The sequence below is a fragment of the Bidens hawaiensis genome, unplaced genomic scaffold (genome assembly GCF_021521415.1).
Source record: "Bidens hawaiensis isolate Kalapana, Puna unplaced genomic scaffold, B.hawaiensis_p1.1 tig00016386_1, whole genome shotgun sequence".
Lineage (NCBI taxonomy): Eukaryota > Viridiplantae > Streptophyta > Magnoliopsida > Asterales > Asteraceae > Bidens > Bidens hawaiensis.
Genome location: NW_027492503.1, coordinates 208,502 through 227,495, shown reverse-complemented (window position 1 = coordinate 227,495; position 18,994 = coordinate 208,502). Strand labels below are relative to the sequence as shown.

The following is an 18,994-nucleotide window of genomic DNA, read 5'->3' as shown; positions in this document are numbered from 1 at the left end:
CGTGTTTGGGTTTACGTTTAAAAGTTTTGGTTAGCATGCATTACGGTTGCACATGATTTAACGTCAGATATTTCCAGTTCTCTTATTAGCTAATCTTTATACTGAGTTCCGGGTAATTACACATTTAATGTACCACATTTAAGGGGTGATGTAGTGGTAATGATCTAATTTTCCTCTAACAGAGATCATAGATTTGAATTTACCTTTCATAATTTTTGACCATTGTCTTATAAAACATAATAACACTTGTTACGCTTTATTGATCAGCAGTTTTCATCTTCAACTGTTAATATGACATTTTATTAAAAACATTCTAAAAACTTATTTGTGTTGTATTATTCTTTTTTCCACTTTAATTTTTTCCTTAACATCTTGTTGAATAGTCACAATCCATGGGTAGGTTGACTATATGGTTCCAAAATGCTTACAATTCTCCATTGTCCAAATACAGTTACACCAAACCAAGCAGGTTCCATATTTACTAATATCTTAAAACCCAATAAAAAATTATAATAGTTTGTATGCTTTATATAAAATAATAAGATCACCTATTATCACTATTTAATTTAATAACCGAACTAACATGATACGGACATGCTCATGTTCGTTTGTCTAAAATTAAACGAATACGGACACGAACATTTAGTCGGACAAATATTTATGTTCATATTCGTTCGTTTAGAAAATGAACATGTTCGTGTTCGTTCATTTAAAATCTAAACGAACTCAATGAACAAAAGTGAACAAAAATAAAAAAAACATATATGAATAAACATAAATTAAAACAAACGAACAAATATTAATCACGAAGTAAATGATTTATTCAAAGTTATTAAATATGAAAATAAAACAAGCGTTCATGGACATAAATGAACAACGAAACATGCGTTCATGTTTCTTCATTTATTAAATGAACGAACATAAACGAATTTTCTGTAACATGTTACACAAACAATTTACTGAATGTTCAATTCGTTTACAAGACCATTTACATGTTACTTTATATAGGCAAAGTTATGAAGTTATAAATTAGTTAATATTCAAGCATATTTACATGCCCCATATTTTTATGGATTAAATGAGACTTCAGAGATAGTCACATATGCTAGTAAGCTAGTCATATGAGGATATTGAGTGGCCTCAACAAAATGAACAATAGTGTGGTCTTGATGGGACCGACCACAACATTAATAGTTCGACAGATTTATTTTGGCAATGGTTATTCATAGACCATTTTTGGTTATTCATACACCCTTTTAACACACATTTAAATCCTATATATACCCTATAAAGGGTGTATGAATAACACATCCCTTTATTTAAGGCTAACAGTTAAGCGTGTCTCCAACGTTCAAAACTCATTGTCAGATCCTAACAACAAATATTTAAGGGGCAATGTTAAATCGTTTGCACAAATGATTTACGAATTATAACAAGGTTTGTATGTTCATTTTTTTGATGGTGATTAGGACCGATTTTAACCGTAGTTTTTTTGTTTAGGAACATTCTTGATCTTCGGGGACTTTTTCAATATATTCTACTGGAGACCTGTTATCCAATATACGACTGAAGTTGATTTCGACTGGGGATTTATAGGGATCCGAACTTCATTGATCACTGATGTTTTATTTATGGCAGAAAATTGATATACTTGTGTTTTTTTAATTGAATCTTTATATTACAGCATGCTCAACGAGAGTTTATCGCATAACAAAGCAGCTACAACGAGTACATGTTGCAGAAAGCTAAATAAGAGTCTGTACAACTTTTGGGTATGTATTTATTTATATATTAAACATATAAAACTATGCTAAAAGATTGGTATGTGTTGGTTCCAGAATGTTCGAAACACATGCAACTTTTTGGGAAGATGTGTGTCTGCCGAAGCTGAAAGAACTGGGCAACTCAAGCGCCAACTTGAGTCAACTTTGAGGCAAATCCGGTCCGTAAGGGTAATTCACATCTTTCTAATGAATTTAATATTTTATATTTGAAAATATGTTTTCTTAGTAATTTTTACCATTTTGAATATTCTAAATAAGATTTTTCGATTTGTTCGATTCCAGCAGGCCCTACAACAGTGGTGATGAAAATACCTCTGGTGAATTATTCGGTGGTGAAGAAACACTAGACGAACCCTAGACAGATTATAGATAATCTGGGGGTTAAGTAATGTTCCCCACGGATGAGATCTAGCTGAGAAGGTTGTTCTTCAGGAGACCTGCAAAACAGACACCGTAAGCTCGTCACTGAGAAGGGGGGGGGTTCCTCCTTGTGACCACCCTCCGGCGTGAGAATCAGACTAGATTGCTCGGAATATAAGAGTATATTAAGAGATTGCTAGATAAGATTGAGATATCAGATCATGTCCTTACCATTCCAAGGTGTTGGAGTATTTATAGCCGAAGGTAGGTTTCCAAGCAGGTACAGCCGGCTGAATAGTATTCCTGTTCTACCAACAGTGGACGTACGTACAGGCCATGCTGGTTGGTGGATAGGTTATGGCCAACAGTAATAAGGTCGGCTGTATACTGTTCCTTTACTGCCGGCTACGCACTATTCCACCAACTGTAGGCTGCGCACGTCCCCTCGTAAGGGTTGGTGAGTAGGCAGCGGCTAATAGTGACAAACAGTACTAGAGGATGCTCCTCCTCGTATTGTTGTCGGTGAGCTGTCACCCTGTGATTAGTTCATGGGCTGCTTCTGGTCAAACTGTCTGTTCCGTCCATACCTTAGAAGGTATAGTACGAAAGACCTTCCAGAAGCATACGGACTGGCTCATTTAGGCGGGAGTGTTCCCGCCTTGCTCATTCCTTCATGTGACAACTGAAGTAACGAATGCCTTGTGCGTGTAGCCTTGCTGTTAGTGCGGGTAGCCTTCCCTGATGGCTTGTATCCGCAGCTGCGGGAACAGGCGGGGTACTTCACCATTGGGAGGCTTTCCCTGCGGGTACAGCTGGCGTACTGCGCGTAAGGTTCTTTGAGCATGGTGGGTCCTGCTGGAGCAGTTGGTCATCGCGCAGACGTCCCTGTTCAAGGTGAGTCTTGCGGGTCCAACTGGGCTCTGCTGGGACCTACCTCTTCAAGTCCCCCCAGTCCAATGTTCTTCTCATGAATTATTAATAAGTGAGGTGAGCTTTTGGACTTAGCAAGGGGTTTTGAAAAGGGTTTAGTTTTTCGGTTTTCCGTGGTGATTCATCCCGCGGTTTTCCTGATGTCACGCAGAAATTCCCGACTTTTCTGCTTGATCTTTGGGCGTGAAGCGGGTAAGTTTGTAACCTCCTCGCGCGTCAGGAGTGTTGAGTCCCAATTGTGTGGATTCTCCATGAGGTTTTGGTGGTTTTCGACATAGTGATCATTTATGCTAAAACCACCAATTCCATTTTGGAGTTTCAAACAATATAGTTCTCGACGTTCCCGTCGTGCGGAAATGTTATTCACGTTTCCGCAAGCATGGCCCAGAAGATCCTTCTTGGTTTGAATTCCCTGCAGAGTGCTAAGTACGTGAAGGGTTTTGCCTTGACACTGTACCCGCACTCGCCTTACGGTTACTTTACTTCCAAGGTTTTCTTGGCGTCAATTCCCTGCGGGTGCTAAGTATGTGAAGGGTTTTGCCTTGACACTGTACCCACACCCGTCTGATGGTTACTTGGTTGTCAAGTTATTCTTGGCTTCAATTTCCTGCGGGTGTTAGGTATGTGAAGGGTTTTGCCTTAACACTGTACCCGCACCCGTCTGATGGTTACTTGTCAAGTTATTCTTGGCTTCAATTCCCTGCGGGTGTTAGGTATGTGAAGGGTTTTGCCTTAACACTGTACCCGCACCCGTCTTACGGTTACTTGGTTGCCAAGGTAAGGGGTATTTTCCCGCTCACTTTTGAATCTTTTTGAATTTTGAATTTTTTGAAATTCGAAGAGTTGGTGGAAAGATAGGAACAGTCCAAACATCTGAAACGTCGTGCGACGGTTTCTTCTGACTGTGTCAGGACGTGCAGGAAGTTATGGCGACGTGACAGTACATGGTCATTCCAGACGCTTTTTCAGGCGCGTGGGCGCGATTTTTCGGGCGCGTGGCCGCAAAATTAATGGTGTGCGTCCTGTCAACAGCTGTTGCCAGCTTGCTTTTTGCCACGTGTCATAGTTTCATTGCACCTTCGTTTTCTCTCTCTTCCGCATTAATTTCATCGCATTAATTGCGATTAGTATATAAAGGGGGAGAGGGTTATTTGTAATCCACACTTTCATTCTTCTTCATCTTCTTTGCGATTTCCGGCGAATACTTATCCTTTTCAGGCAAGCATTCTCCCGAAATCGTTTTCTTCTCTTACAAGATGTCTCGTGATATCGATTCCACAGCTGACGACAGGAGTACTGCTGGTGAGTGCCAGTGTGCTCTTCCTGGCGATCTGTACCGGTATGTTGTCAGGAAGTTCATGCTCGAGTCTCTCGAGCCTGAGTTTCCTGAATCCCATCAGACCGTGTACGATGCCCCCCGAGGCAAGATCGGGGTTTATGCAGCATTCTTTGTCTATGGGAATCTTAGGTTCCCATTGACAAAGTTTGTTTACCGTGTCCTTGAGAGGCATGGTGTTCATTTGACCGAGTTGCACCCCATGGCGATCGCCAAGATTCGCCATTTCGAGTGGGTGTGCCGGATACTGGGCGTTGAGCCCTATGTTGACCGCCTGATGACCTTCTACACTTGGAGGTGCATCCAGGGGTGGTACACGCTGACGACCCGGATTAAGGGTTTGAAGATCTGTGCGACTGAGCGCAGTCTTCGCGCGTGGAAGAGGGAGTTTTTCTTCATATCCGCCCGCGCCATCCCCATTGCTATGAAATTCAAGAATGGGCAGGCCCTTCCCAGCCTTCACGCTTCCAGCTACCAGGAGGCGGAATGGTTTGCCCAGATATCTCGGGTCCAATCTCCGGTTTACCGGTTTGCGGAATCCGGGATGGTAATGCTGGGGATGAGCCGGGTGTGGAAGGAGGCTGATGCGCGCAAGATTCCGATCGTCCTCGAATACGGTTCGAACTCTGTTCCTTACGGTATGCCTTTTTCCCTTTTGTTGATTTTGAATTTCTTCTAACTTTTTTCCTGTTTATTTCAGAGGGGAACGACCTGCAGTCGCTCCTGAACCCGCGGGAGGCTGACGGTCCCGCACGGATGGGTACTCATGCTCTAGATGAGAACGAGTTGCCCATCCTCGAACAAACGGCGGATCGGTTCGTGGAGGTCTATCCGCTAGGCCATGAGATCCTCAGTGCCCGTCGGCCAGGTAAGGCGCTCTTCACCCTCGACCTCTCAATGCTGAAACCTCTGCTGGAATTCCTCTAATCGTATGTTCTGATGAGGAATCCGCAGATGGTCCTCCGCTGGTGCGGAAGAAGAAGGCTGCCGGCGGGAAGGGAAAGGAGAAGGTGGCCTCCACTGCCGATCCGGTGGCTCTGTCTGACTCGGAGACTGAGAGCGAGGAGGTGGCGGGGAATCCCGGTGGTGGTAAGACCACAGCTCCGGAGGTTGCGACTGTCACCTCCGGAGAGCCAAAGAAGACGACGGTGACCGGCGCAAAGAGGCCGGCTCCATCGGGTCCGTCCCCGCCTCTCCGTACCTTTAGGCTCAAAAAAACCCGTAAGTACAACTTTCTTTTAGCTTTTATCTTCATAGCTTTATATGTTTTAACACTTTTCTTCTTTACGCAGGCGTGGATGTTGGCGCATTCCAGGGTAAAGTGCCTAGTAGTACCTCTCCGCCAATGACGGTAGGCTTGGTCAGCCTACCTGAGGCGTCGACCCAGGCGCCTGCGCCTGCTTCCGCTGGATCAGTTGCTCACTCCTTTGAGCCGACTGTTCCAGCCGAGATGACGTCACCGCCGGCTGTGAGTGCAATTTTTACAGCATCCTTCACAGAGCCGGCGGTTACGATTGCTGCGGAATCTGCGGCAGCGACCGCAGTGGCGACCACGGCGGCTGCAACCATGCCCTCACCATCGGCAACGACGGCCGGCCCATCAGGTACGCGTGGGGCTTCTCGCATCTCTCCGCCACCTTCCCATCTGCCTGACCTCTTGGATGGATTTCCATTGGGTTCAGGTGATGGGTTCGGCGGCTATCGGCCTGTAATTGACCCTACAGGTGCGTAGGGTTCTTTTTGCCCATTTTTCTATATATATTTTTTATCATTTTTTCCTAACTGCTTTTTGTTTTTTGCAGTGTCGGATTCCAATGAAGTGTATGTTCCACGATGGAACATCCGCCGAGGAACAACCCTTCGTACCCCTGTGGAGTGCGTGGAATGGGCTCGCCACGCTGCTCCCCATGGTGCGTTGGGGGAAGCCATGGCTAGCTACCAGGAGGGTAGGCTAACCAACGAGCTTCGGGTTCTCCATGCCCGGATGCAGCCGCGCGTTGAGCTGCTTTGTCGTGAAAACGACAAGTTGAAAGCAGCTAACGCCAAGGAAGTATCTCAAGCGCGGGCTCTTCGGGAGGAGAACCAACAGCTGTCCGCAGCTGCCGCGGAGAAGGAGAAGGCCTTCAAGGCCCTCGAGGTTGAGGTTCAAGCGCGACTCGAGGCCCGCTCCAAGGCTGCCCAAGCTGTTAACGAACAGCTTCGGCTGGCTAAGGAGACTGCGAGGAACGCAACCGAGAGGGCCACCAAGGCTGAAGCCGTTGCTGAGCCTTTACGCGTGGAGAATGAGGAGCTCAAGGCCAAATTAGAGGCTCTCCAACGTACTCATGATGCCTTGGCGATGGAAGATGCCAAGAAGCTCCAGGAGATCTTGGACCAGAGGGGCGTGCTTGACCATACCGAGCGGAAGCTTAAGGGCGTCGAAGAGGCTGCCGCAAAGGAAGTGCTACTTGCCAACCTTAACAAAAGCGAAGCCGAACGCGCCTGCACCCAAGCTCAAGCCGCCCTTCAAGAAGCTCTGGTTGCCAAGGAATGGCTTCTTCGAGAAGCACTGTCTCAGGTAAGTCTATCTTCATGTCTTCACGCTTTTCTTTGTAAATAGGGTGTTGACACTTGTATATTTTCTTATGTAGGTTGTGCATCGGGTCTTCTCAGAGACATCTTACGACGATGCTATGAGCGCAGCCCTCAATGCTTCTCACGAGGATGGGGAACGGGTCGGCTTCCTGCTTGGTCTAGGGTTTGTTGAGAAAGGCGTCCCGCCATCCAACTTCCCTTTGTACAATGTAGATACTGAAGCCATATATGACCAAGTAGTAAATCAATACGCCGCCTTCTCGCATCCGGTGGTGGAGAAGGTGAACGAAGTTGCTGCTGCTGATGACGGGCTAACTATCCTTAAGGCTTTCCTTGAACAGCCACGCTCTACTGACGGCGCTGGTCCAAGTGGAAGTGGCCCTGAAGCCTGATCCTGAAGATCCCTTCCCGCTGCTAGGATAGATTTAGTTTGTATAGATTTACTTTCTTGTAGGCGGGTAGTTACCCGGCCATTCTTGTAACGAATATTTATGAAATGTAAATCTTTGTGCGGCTAAGACCGCTTGTTTCATTGGATTCCTTGCTCTATAAACGTTATATGACTTACATACTTTAGTTTAAATTAGCAATTTTCCAAGTGTTTAGAATAAGTTAACCTTTGAACGTGGTAGATAGGTGTGAAGTTTTGCTTCCTCTTCCGTGATTGTGCGGGTAGGACCGTCACTTGCACGTAGTAGGATGGCTAAACTTTACCCATATCTGACCTGCGTGTAGGTTTTCCTTATCTTTGATGATAAGTTAACCTTTGAACGTGGTAGATAATAGGTGTGAAGTTTTGCTTCCTCTTTCGTGATTGTGCGGGTATGACCGTCACTTGCACTTAGTAGGATGGCTAAACTTTACCCATATCTGACCTGCGTGTAGGTTTTCCTTATCTTTGATGATAAGTTAACCTTTGAACGTGGTAGATAATAGGTGTGAAGTTTTGCTTCCTCTTTCGTGATTGTGCGGGTATGACCGTCACTTGCACTTAGTAGGATGGCTAAACTTTACCCATATCTGACCTGCGTGTAGGTTTTCCTTATCTTTGATGATAAGTTAACCTTTGAACGTGGTAGATAATAGGTGTGAAGTTTTGCTTCCTCTTTCGTGATTGTGCGGGTATGACCGTCACTTGCACTTAGTAGGATGGCTAAACTTTACCCATATCTGACCTGCGTGTAGGTTTTCCTTATCTTTGATGATAAGTTAACCTTTGAACGTGGTAGATAATAGGTGTGAAGTTTTGCTTCCTCTTTCGTGATTGTGCGGGTATGACCGTCACTTGCACTTAGTAGGATGGCTAAACTTTACCCATATCTGACCTGCGAGTAGGTTTTCCTTATCTTTGATGATAAGTTAACCTTTGAACGTGGTAGATAATAGGTGTGAAGTTTTGCTTCCTCTTTCGTGATTGTGCGGGTATGACCGTCACTTGCACTTAGTAGGATGGCTAAACTTTACCCATATCTGACCTGCGTGTAGGTTTTCCTTATCTTTTTTTTTTTTTTTTAGGATAACCTTTGAACGTGGTAGATGATAGGTTGGAGTTTTGCTTCCTTGTTCGTGATTGTGCGGGTAAGACCGTCACTTGCACTTACAAGGATGGCTAAACTTTACTTACATCATACCTGCGTGTAGGTTTCCCTTATTGTGTTTATGCGGGTTTTGCCGCCTTCCACACGTAACGACTTACTTCTTCCCGTTTATGCGGTGAATACCGGCACTAGTGGGAAGTTCATAAGTATAAAGGTAAACACATTATGAAAGGAGAATCATTTCCATTAGAAGTGGCTCTAGGCTTTTTCTTTACAAGTTTTGGAATTGATCTACATATAACATTTGCGTAATTGAGCTCCATTCCATGTTCTTGGGATGGGAGTGCCATCGAGCCTTTCGAGCCGGTATGCGCCCTTTCCCAGGACTTCTTTGATAATGTATGGCCCTTCCCAGACCGGGGCCAGCTTTCCCGGGCGCTCTTGGTTTGAAGCCTCGTTGTTACGCAGTATGTAGTCTCCTATATTGAAGTTGCAGAGTTTTACCCGCGTGTTGTAGTACTTTTGCATTTGTCGTTTGTAGTTCTCTTCACGCACTGCGGCTAAGTCTCTGCGTTCCTCGGTTAGCATAAGATACAACCGTCTTTCCGCATCATTGTCTTCTGGCTGACTCAAGACCCTTGGTGAGGGTAGACCAATTTCGACCGGGACCATGGCTTCAGTGCCATAAGTGAGGCTGAACGGGGTTTCTCCCGTACTGGCCTTCTTCAGCGTTCTGTTTGCCCAAAGGACGTGCGGAAGCTCGTCCACCCAGCCGGATCTGTGTTCCGATAGTCTCTTCTTGACGCCTTCAACAATGCTCTTATTTGCTCTTTCCACCTCACTATTACCTTGCGGGTGTGCCACTGAGGTAAAGGTGTGGGTGATTTGAAGTTCTTTTAGCCACTGTTGTAGCTTCTTGTCAGCAAAGTTGGTGCCGTTATCGCTCACCAAATTCTGTGGAAGTCCAAAACGACAAATAATAAATTCCCAAATAAATTTTTTGATATGTTTCGCGGTTGTTTGGGCTAAAGGTTTTGCTTCTATCCACTTGGTGAAGTAGTCGATGGCTACCACTAGGAACTGAACATTTCCTGCTGCTGTAGGAAATGGGCCTGTCACATCGATAGCCCACTTCTGAAATGGCCATGAAGAAGTGACTGGAACAAGTTCATTCTTCGGGCGGTGCGTGTTGGGTGCGTAAAGCTGGCAAGACCTGCATTTTCTGATGTATGCCAGTGCATCCGTATGCATCCCCGGCCAAAAGTATCCCGCGTTGTTTAGCTTGGCTACAACAGCGCGGGGACCTGCGTGTACTCCACAGATGCCTTCGTGTACTTCCCTTAGGAGGTAGTCAGCATCTTGGTTGTCCACGCATCTTAAGAGTGGGCCAAGAAAGTTACGTCTGTAAAGGATGTCATTGACGAGTTGATAATTCAGTGCCTTACAGCGTAGTTTTCTTGCCTGTGTTTTGGATTCCGGTAGTGTACCTGTCGCAAGGTATTTTATTATTGGTGTCATCCACGTTTCCGTGCCAGTTTGGATGACACAAATTTCCTTGTGCGGGACCGAAGGTGTCTGGAGGAGTTCAATGCGGATATCCTTTCCTAGGTGGGTAAAGGCTAATGAAGCAAGCTTGCTTAACGCATCCGCAGATTTGTTTTCGCTTCGCTTGACGTGTATGACTTTGCAGTCATTGAAATCGCGCATAAGGGATTTTGCTTGTGCGAGGTACAGGGCCATTGTGTCGTTCACGGCCGTGTACGTCCCGTTAATTTGATTGGCTACTAACATGGAATCCACGTGGGCTTCCAAGTTTTTCACTCCCATCTTACGCGCAATTCTCAGCCCAGCCAGGAATGCCTCATACTCGGCTTCGTTATTCGTACTTGGAAAATCCAATCGAATAGCGTAGGTGTATTCTTAGCCCGCTGGGTTGGTTAGCTTTAGCCCTGCGCCTGAACCCTCGTTATTGGCTGCCCCATCAGTGTAGAGTCGCCAGACATCATTGATGTCTTGTGCTGGAGAGGGTTGAGCCTCTTCCTGGCACTCTTTTTCCCGCGATGCAGGCACTTCCGCAATAAAGTCGGCCAGAACCTGGCCCTTTATGGCTGGTCTTGGCTTATACTTTATCGCGTATTCTCCCAACTCAATTGCCCATTTGGCTAGGCGTCCCGATAACTCGGGTTTGCCTAGAACGTTTGCAAGTTTGAAGTTGGAGAGTATGGTGATTGGGTGACCCTGGAAATATCGTCTTAACCTGCGTGAGGCGTGTAAAAGTGCTAAGACTAATTTTTCGAGGGTAGAGTACCGGGTTTCTACATCTGTTAGGATACGGCTGACATAATAGATTGGCATCTGGATGCCTTTTCGCTCTACAAGCAGGACTGCCCCGGTTGCTCTATCATTTGCGGAAAGGTATAGGATTAACTCCTCTCCCGCTTCTGGTGCTGTGAGTGTTGGGAGTTCGATCAAGCGTGACCGAATCTCCTGAAAAGCTGCTTCCGCTTCTGGTGTCCAGCGGAAGTGCGTTTTTTTCAAACAGTTTCTCAACGTTGACACGAAGGGGAACTACTTATCCGCGTGGTTTGCCAAAAAGCGATTAAGTGCCACTAGTCGTCCGTTCAGTGTCTGAGCCTGTTTGATGGTAGTAGGTGATTCCATTTTGATAATGGCTTCGACCTTTTCAGGGTTCGCTCTGAAGCCATCTTTAGTGACGATGACCCCCAAGAACTTCCCTTCTTCCGCTCCAAAGGCACACTTGCTCGGGTTGAGCTTCATGTTTATCTTCCTGAGAGTGTTGAAAGTTTCTTCGATGTCTTTCAACATCGCTTCTGGGTCAGGGCTTTTGATGACCAAGTCATCCATGTAGACTTCCAAGTTCCTCCCAATTTGGGAATGAAACTCTTTGTCCATCAGGCGTTGGTATGTGGACCCGGCATTCTTAAGTCCGAATGGCATCATTTGATAACAAAATGTGCCATCGGGCGTCCGAAAAGCGGTTTTGTCCTGATCATCAACGGCCATGTGGATTTGATGGTACCCCTTATACGCGTCCAGGAAGCATTTAAGGCGGAATGGTGCCAACGAATCCACCTTAAGATCAATTTCGGGTAACGGATAACAATCTTTGGGACATGCTTTGTTCAAATCCTTGAAATCTATGCACATGCGCCATTGTTTGTCATTCTTCGGTACCATAACGGGATTTGCAACCCAAGTTTGATATCTACTAACGCGTAAGATGCCTGCGTCAAGAAGTTCCTTGACTTGGGTTCTACACGCGTTAGTTTGTTCTGGCCCCATTACTCTACGCTTTTGTACGATCGGTGTGACAGCCGGATCGCATCTGAGCTTATGCTCTGCCTTACTCCGGGGTACACCAGTCATGTCAGCTGGTATCCATGCGAAGATGTCGGTGTTCCTTTGTAATAAGCGCTTAAGTAAGGTGCGAGTGGGATCAACAATTGTTGGGCCAATGGTAACGGCCTGGTCAGGGTACTTGCCATTGAGGGCCCATCTTTCTGGTTCGGTGATGGTTGGTTTAGCCATCTTTGGTTTGGGTTTAGATGAGACAGATGCGATGCATACCTGGGGAATGCCGGTGATCATCGCTACACCCTCAGCTGTTGGCCATCCCATCATGCCGTGGACTGAGGATACCACGGCGTTGAATCTTGCCATCCCGTCTCTCCCGAAGAGAATGTCGTACGTGTGGTGCGGCTTCCTCATCACGACAAAGTCTACATCCTCTGTGCGGGAGTGTTTTCCATCTGTAAGAGTGACGGGGAAAGATAGGATACCCAGGGAGGTGCTTGTGCTGCCATCAAACCCTTCCATCGAGGCGCAAATCGTCTCCAGGCGCTCCTTGTCTTCGTCATCTAGCTTGTCGAAGAACTGCCTGTACATCACCGTTGACGAGGCGCCGTTGTCAGCAAGAGTGCGAGAAGTGATGTAGTGCCCCAGCTGGCTTTTTATGACGATAGGGCCTTCTTTGCTAGGTCCTCCTGGCACTCGCGGGAAGCGCACCTCAGCTTCCTTCCATGCGCATGGTTCTGGCGCTCGCCTTTTTCTTCCTTTGATGTTGCCATGAACCATGTTGATGCTGATGTCAACGGGCTTTCGTCCGTTGCCCCGGTACCGGTTGTCGTTCCGTCCTCCCTTCTTGATTGATGCCACCAGGTGTGCCAATCTTCCATCCTTGACGAATACTTCTCGGGGCGATTGCTTCCGCAATGTCCCTTGCGAATTTTGACTTTCCTGCATTTGTAGCAGTTGGTCTAAAGGTTTCGGAGAAGTCACGCGGGTTTCTCTCCGCAGTTGGTTTAAAAGCTTCCCCAAAATTCCTTTTTGGTTGGACGTCCGTTTCCTTACGCTTCCCTTTCGCCTTATGGCGAGGGTTTGCGTCGGTATCGGACTCCCTCTCGTCGTCTGAGTACTCGCACTCACTGCTCATATTGAGGTGTTGGCGAGTACTGCCGAATTCGTCAGCCTGTTGAGCTGAACGCAAGCGTTCATCCAATTCGGCTTGGAATTCTCTTTGACGTGCTTCGGCCCATGCCTTCACTTGATCTAGTGTTTGGCGAGGGGCCCTTGTTCGTTTTTCCAACTGGGTGTCAGTGAACCCTAGTGGAATATTTACTGCACTTGCCCCGGCTTGGGTAGTCGGGGTAGTGTTTGTAAGATTTGTGTAACCACCGGTGTTCCCCCCAGTTGCTGGGGTTGTGGTTACCGGGGTTTCTTGGTCGGTTACTGGCCTTTGGACCGGAGTAACGTTAACCATTTCTTCAGAAATTTTGAAAAAACTAAAATAGTTCTAGCTTTTATGCACGGATGGCGCCAATGAAGAAACACTAGACGAACCCTAGACAGATTATAGATAATCTGGGGGTTAAGTAATGTTCCCCACGGATGAGATCTAGCTGAGAAGGTTGTTCTTCAGGAGACCTGCAAAACAGACACCGTAAGCTCGTCACTGAGAAGGGGGGGTTCCTCCTTGTGACCACCCTCCGGCGTGAGAATCAGACTAGATTGCTCGGAATATAAGAGTATATTAAGAGATTGCTAGATAAGATTGAGATATCAGATCATGTCCTTACCATTCCAAGGTGTTGGAGTATTTATAGCCGAAGGTAGGTTTCCAAGCAGGTACAGCCGGCTGAATAGTATTCCTGTTCTACCAACAGTGGACGTACGTACAGGCCATGCTGGTTGGTGGATAGGTTATGGCCAACAGTAATAAGGTCGGCTGTATACTGTTCCTTTACTGCCGGCTACGCACTATTCCACCAACTGTAGGCTGCGCACGTCCCCTCGTAAGGGTTGGTGAGTAGGCAGCGGCTAATAGTGACAAACAGTACTAGAGGATGCTCCTCCTCGTATTGTTGTCGGTGAGCTGTCACCCTGTGATTAGTTCATGGGCTGCTTCTGGTCAAACTGTCTGTTCCGTCCATACCTTAGTAGGTATAGTACGAAAGACCTTCCAGAAGCATACGGACTGGCTCATTTAGGCGGGAGTGTTCCCGCCTTGCTCATTCCTTCATGTGACAACTGAAGTAACGAATGCCTTGTGCGTGTAGCCTTGCTGTTAGTGCGGGTAGCCTTCCCTGATGGCTTGTATTCGCAGCTGCGGGAACAGGCGGGGTACTTCACCATTGGGAGGCTTTCCCTGCGGGTACAGCTGGCGTACTGCGCGTAAGGTTCTTTGAGCATGGTGGGTCCTGCTGGAGCAGTTGGTCATCGCGCAGACGTCCCTGTTCAAGGTGAGTCTTGCGGGTCCAACTGGGCTCTGCTGGGACCTACCTCTTCAGGTGGCTATCCATGAAGTTTACATTGGTTTGTTTTCAACCACTGTTTTAGTTTCGAGATAGATGTTTGTTTTGATGATAACTCAGTTCGGGCCATAAAAAAAAGAATACATTTTGGTTTGTGTTAAACTAGGCTATAAGCAAAATGAGTACGGGCCATTTAAAAAAGGTCTCACATTTGGTTCGGATCAAAATGTATTATAAGCAAAAATGAGTTTTGGTCATTTTAAAAAAAAATATAAACTGTTGTTTGGGCCATAGATTAATGACTTTAAACGGTCAAACCGTGTTCGGATTAGAATGGGGTGTTGGAAAAATGCATGGGGCAAGGGTATTCCACCTTCCATTTTTATGATTCAATTTATCGTTTTAACTTACAAGGGTTCGAGCACCCGTCATTTCAAGCCATATTTCCAAAGCTCAAGCTCCACTCATGGGTTGTTTTTTCAAGCTCTAGCAGATAATTATTTGTTTTTTTTTTAGTTCACTAAAACAAATTATGCTAATATGTTAAAGTTGAATGGACTTGTGTATAGGAAGCAACATGTAATGAAAACAAATGGCTTGGTAACTTACAACCAACAAACCTTGTCTTTAAGGATTTAGTAGCTTCTTTTAGATTCTTATTATGTGGAAGTTGCTATTAGATTTACGTAAGAGTTTACTTGTTCTTTGATCTATGCAGTTTGCTAGACAGGCTTGTGTACACAAGACACTTTTATATGCTAAAATGGAGGTCCTTCAGCTTCATATGACATGTTTATTGGATAAAGAAGATAAGTCTCTTAAAATACAATTAATAACTTACTGCTTTTTTTACTGGAAAATGAAGCATTTGCTCAAGCATAGGGGTGTAAATGAGCCAATCCAAGCCCGAGCTCGGCTCGTTTTAACTTACGAGGGTTCAAGCTCGAGCTCGAATTGTTAGTTTTTTTCCAAGCTTGAGCTTGGCTCGGGCATGCTTGTTTGTTATATATATATATATATATATATATATATATATATATATATATATATATATATATATGTTAACTAATTTATATATGTATTTAACCTATTTATATATTTTGAGAAAACCATAAATGAGCCTACGCTCGGCTAGAGCTTGGTCGTCGTGCAAAATTAGTACCTAGAAGTACAAAAATGATAAACGAGTTTCCCATACATGGCTCGAGCTCGGGCCCGATAACTAAACGAGATTTATTGGAGGCTCAGGCACGACTTGAGCTCGAAAAAGCTCGCCTTGTTTCGATCTTTTAATCGATCCGAGCTCAAGTATCAAATGCATGCTAAATGTATCAAGAAACTGAAGATAAAAAATAAATTGAGAAAGTAAAAACAGCTTGTGTACATATTATAAAAAATATTATTGAGAAAGTGAATATAAATAGCAAACAAGTATGTTAAATGTGTGCTAAAATTATCAAGAAAGCTACCATAAAAGGTCTGTAGATTGAAAAAGGTCTGTAGATTGAAAGTCATAGATGCACATATGCAACCTTTGTAAAATTAAGATTTTTTCTCGATTGAAACCGAAACCAACCCGAGTTCAGGTAGTTTCAAACGGAAGTGGAAACTAGGTTCAAATCGGTTATGTTAGATTTTGTTAGTTTAGACCATGTAAACATGTACGTATGTTTACTTTTAATCATTATTTGTTTTTAAATTAGATTGTGTCAAATGACTGAACTTAAATAATCATTATTGTTATTTGGTTTGAATCGAGTTTGGATTTTTAAAACCGGATAACCAATTTGATTTTGGTTTAAAATCAAACAAAGAAGCAAATATCTAACTACCATTTGTTTCTCATTTTATATGTATGCAGTTGTTAACAGAAGACTATAATTATTACAATGACAGTCAATCAAGAGGGCGTGTGTGCGACTGGAGGTGAGTGTTTGTTTATAATCATCATAAATTATTTATTGAAATTATTTTTAGGGATATTAACCGATTATAATTGGTTTTACAAAAATTGTTTTTTTATTGATTTTTATGAAAAGGTAACAACATTAGTTTTTGGTTCTGGGTTGTATACTGACTTGAACAATTATGCAATGTTTCTTATTGTTAGTTTAATTTTTAAAACAAACTGCTAGCACCCTTTAATCATTGATGCCTTCTGAAGCTGTCTCTTCTTTTCTTTTCTTCTACTCAAAACACGTCTATTCAGAAACATGCATCTATTAGTTATTTTTGTTCGGGTCAAGACAAGTTTGACTATCTTACTTAATAATGGGTTGAACCGGTGTATGTTCTACCCAAACTAGACAAATGTGTGAATACAAAAAATAAAAATAAGTCAAAGAATGCTTAATGCACACCTTTTACACCATTTCTGTTGACAAAAATTAAGATAAGAGTAAGTGATTATTCACTTAGTTTTGTACTAATTAATAAACAAAAGAACAAACATATGAAAGTTAGCACAGTGGCACTCATTGACGAAACGTTTATATTGGACTTACTGTGCATTCTCTCATTTTTTCAACTACCAATTTAAGTTTTGCTTTATTTAATTGCGCTTAAGGAAACATTATAGAAATGAGTTTTAGATTTTTTGAGTTGAGTAGTTGTGTGTGCTTTGATATATGAAATTGTTGTTGAATGTGCCATTGTGTCTATTGTTTGTAGGAAACGTTTGCAGATCAGTAAGAAATTTGTTCCCTTTTGAAAAGAAGCATGGCTCCATGCATGACATAATTGCTTCTTGTATGCAATGGGAATTAGAATTAAGCAATAGATTTCTACATAGTTTTGGTGATGTTATTTTTAAATATTACATTTTGCTCTCTTTGACGCTTATGTGAAGAGTTATTGAAAAAACACATGAGATATTGTCTTTATATAGCACACCAACATCACTAACCTCATGCATAAACTCGAAAGGGTCATGTAACAATTGAAATTGCTTCATGGGTTATTTAATGAAGCAGATGTGTATAGCTTAGTTAGATTATGCAACTAACGAAAGCATATTTTAAAAATATGTGTCTCCTATATGCTTAATGAAATAGATATATATTTGTATGTTCACATTCCTGAAGTAAAGCTGAAGTTAAGCTATTTTCTTCTAAAATTTTAATGATTATATAACAAAAAAAAACCCACCCAAAACGTGAGTAAACAACACTTGATGTGCCCTCAATTATCAAACACGACTCAAAGTAGCCATAAACCCGATTAAACAGCACCTGATTTTCAAGACCTTGATTAAACACAAACTTACCAAGCTCAACTTGAGGGAACCTGAAACTCCTATTAAACAACACCCAAAGCCCGAGCAATCCAACCCGGGAAAACCGAAACTTGAGTTAAAAATGAGTTTCTTTGTTCCTTTTTTTAAGCCAGTGTCGTTAACTAAAACCCGAGTTAGAGTTAAAATAAAAATTTAAGGGATTGATAATCGTCCATGTATAACATTAGCTATAGGATCAGTATGGTTTGTATGTGAGTGCAGTGAAGTATGTGCATGTATTTGGTATGTATAGTATATCATTTGATGTATGTTAGTATGGATAGGCTACTATTCATATGCAAAGTTAAAAATATTAATACAAAAAGTTACTTTAACATGCATCATAGATGTATTGTACGCTTGCAACTATACCCGCTACCGACCGCATTCCCGTTGCATCCCCGCCGCAACGCGCGGGCACTACTACTAGTAATGTTAAAAGACTATAGAGAATCATGACCAAAATTGCACGGCCAAAAATGGTGGGTGACACAAAGGGACAGATGGTACTAGTGAGAAATACGTGGTTATATGATTGGTACCTGAACTAGGTTATCAACACGTCCCGTTATGGAGAAATTCCCAAAATAGCCCATTTATAGAATGTGGTTCCAAGTTTGTCCCCCCAAATTCAAGTTTCTAACTTTGTCCTTTTGGTATCTCGTCGTCGGCAACATGTTAGCGAACATCGACGATGTGTTAACATAACATAGGGTTGCTAACGCGTTATGTTGCTAACATAAGGTAGCAGCGATGCGTTAATGTTTAAAGCAGGGGTTCCACGATGAGTTAGCTGATAACGCATCGCTGCTACCCTATGTTAGCAACATAAACGTATCTCGTCGCCAGTGACATGTTAGCGAACACCGACGATGTGTTAACATAACATAGGGTTGATGATGCGTTTATGTTGCTAACATAGGGTAGCAGCGATGCGTTATCAACTAACGCATCGTGGAACCTCTGCTTTAAACATTAACGCATCGCTCCTACCCTATGTTAGCAACATAACGCATTTTCAACTGATGTAACACAAAGTGTGCACATTTTAGCATCAAATTGTCCTTTTACTTTGGTAAAACTCCATGCAAATTCGTTGTTTTTAGTACTTAATTGTTATTTATGAATTTGCAAGTCCGGGCGCCCGCCCGACGAAGAAACGATGAAAAGATGGTGTTTTTTGGACAAAAAATCAAGAATATGCCCAAAGTGCATGACCATGCTAAGAAAGTGCATGATCATGCTGCAGGTGCATGACCATGCTAAGGAAGTGTATGACCATGCTGACCAAGCTGCACCATCATGCGCTTTTAGTGCACCACCATGCACCTTTATTGGAACCCGTGCACATCTGATACCGAGCCAAAGTGCATGACCATGCTATGGAAGTGCATGACCATGCACCTTTATTGGAACCCGTGCATAAC

The 18,994-nt window shown here is 43.8% G+C and overlaps 1 protein-coding gene across 1 annotated transcript; it reads left to right on the top strand.

The window, feature by feature from the left end:
• The first annotated feature begins 1,523 nt into the window (after nucleotides 1-1,523).
• On the top strand, nucleotides 1,524-17,125 carry LOC143551397 (uncharacterized). Its single transcript, XM_077041844.1, has 4 exons — nucleotides 1,524-1,772; nucleotides 1,839-1,952; nucleotides 16,155-16,219; nucleotides 16,964-17,125. The coding sequence occupies exons 1-4, from the start codon at nucleotides 1,686-1,688 to the stop codon at nucleotides 17,001-17,003; spliced, it is 306 nt and encodes a 101-aa protein (XP_076897959.1). The 5' UTR covers nucleotides 1,524-1,685; the 3' UTR covers nucleotides 17,004-17,125.
• The last annotated feature ends 1,869 nt before the right edge of the window (nucleotides 17,126-18,994 follow it).

Bases quoted from the DNA above. Each gene is read 5' to 3' on its own strand.
- LOC143551397 (XM_077041844.1), top strand. From the start codon at position 1,686: ATGCTCAACGAGAGTTTATCGCATAACAAAGCAGCTACAACGAGTACA. The intron at 1,773-1,838 runs GTATGTATTTAT...TGTTGGTTCCAG, and splicing joins AGAGTCTGTACAACTTTTGG to AATGTTCGAAACACATGCAA. The intron at 16,220-16,963 runs GTGAGTGTTTGT...TATTGTTTGTAG, and splicing joins GGGCGTGTGTGCGACTGGAG to GAAACGTTTGCAGATCAGTA.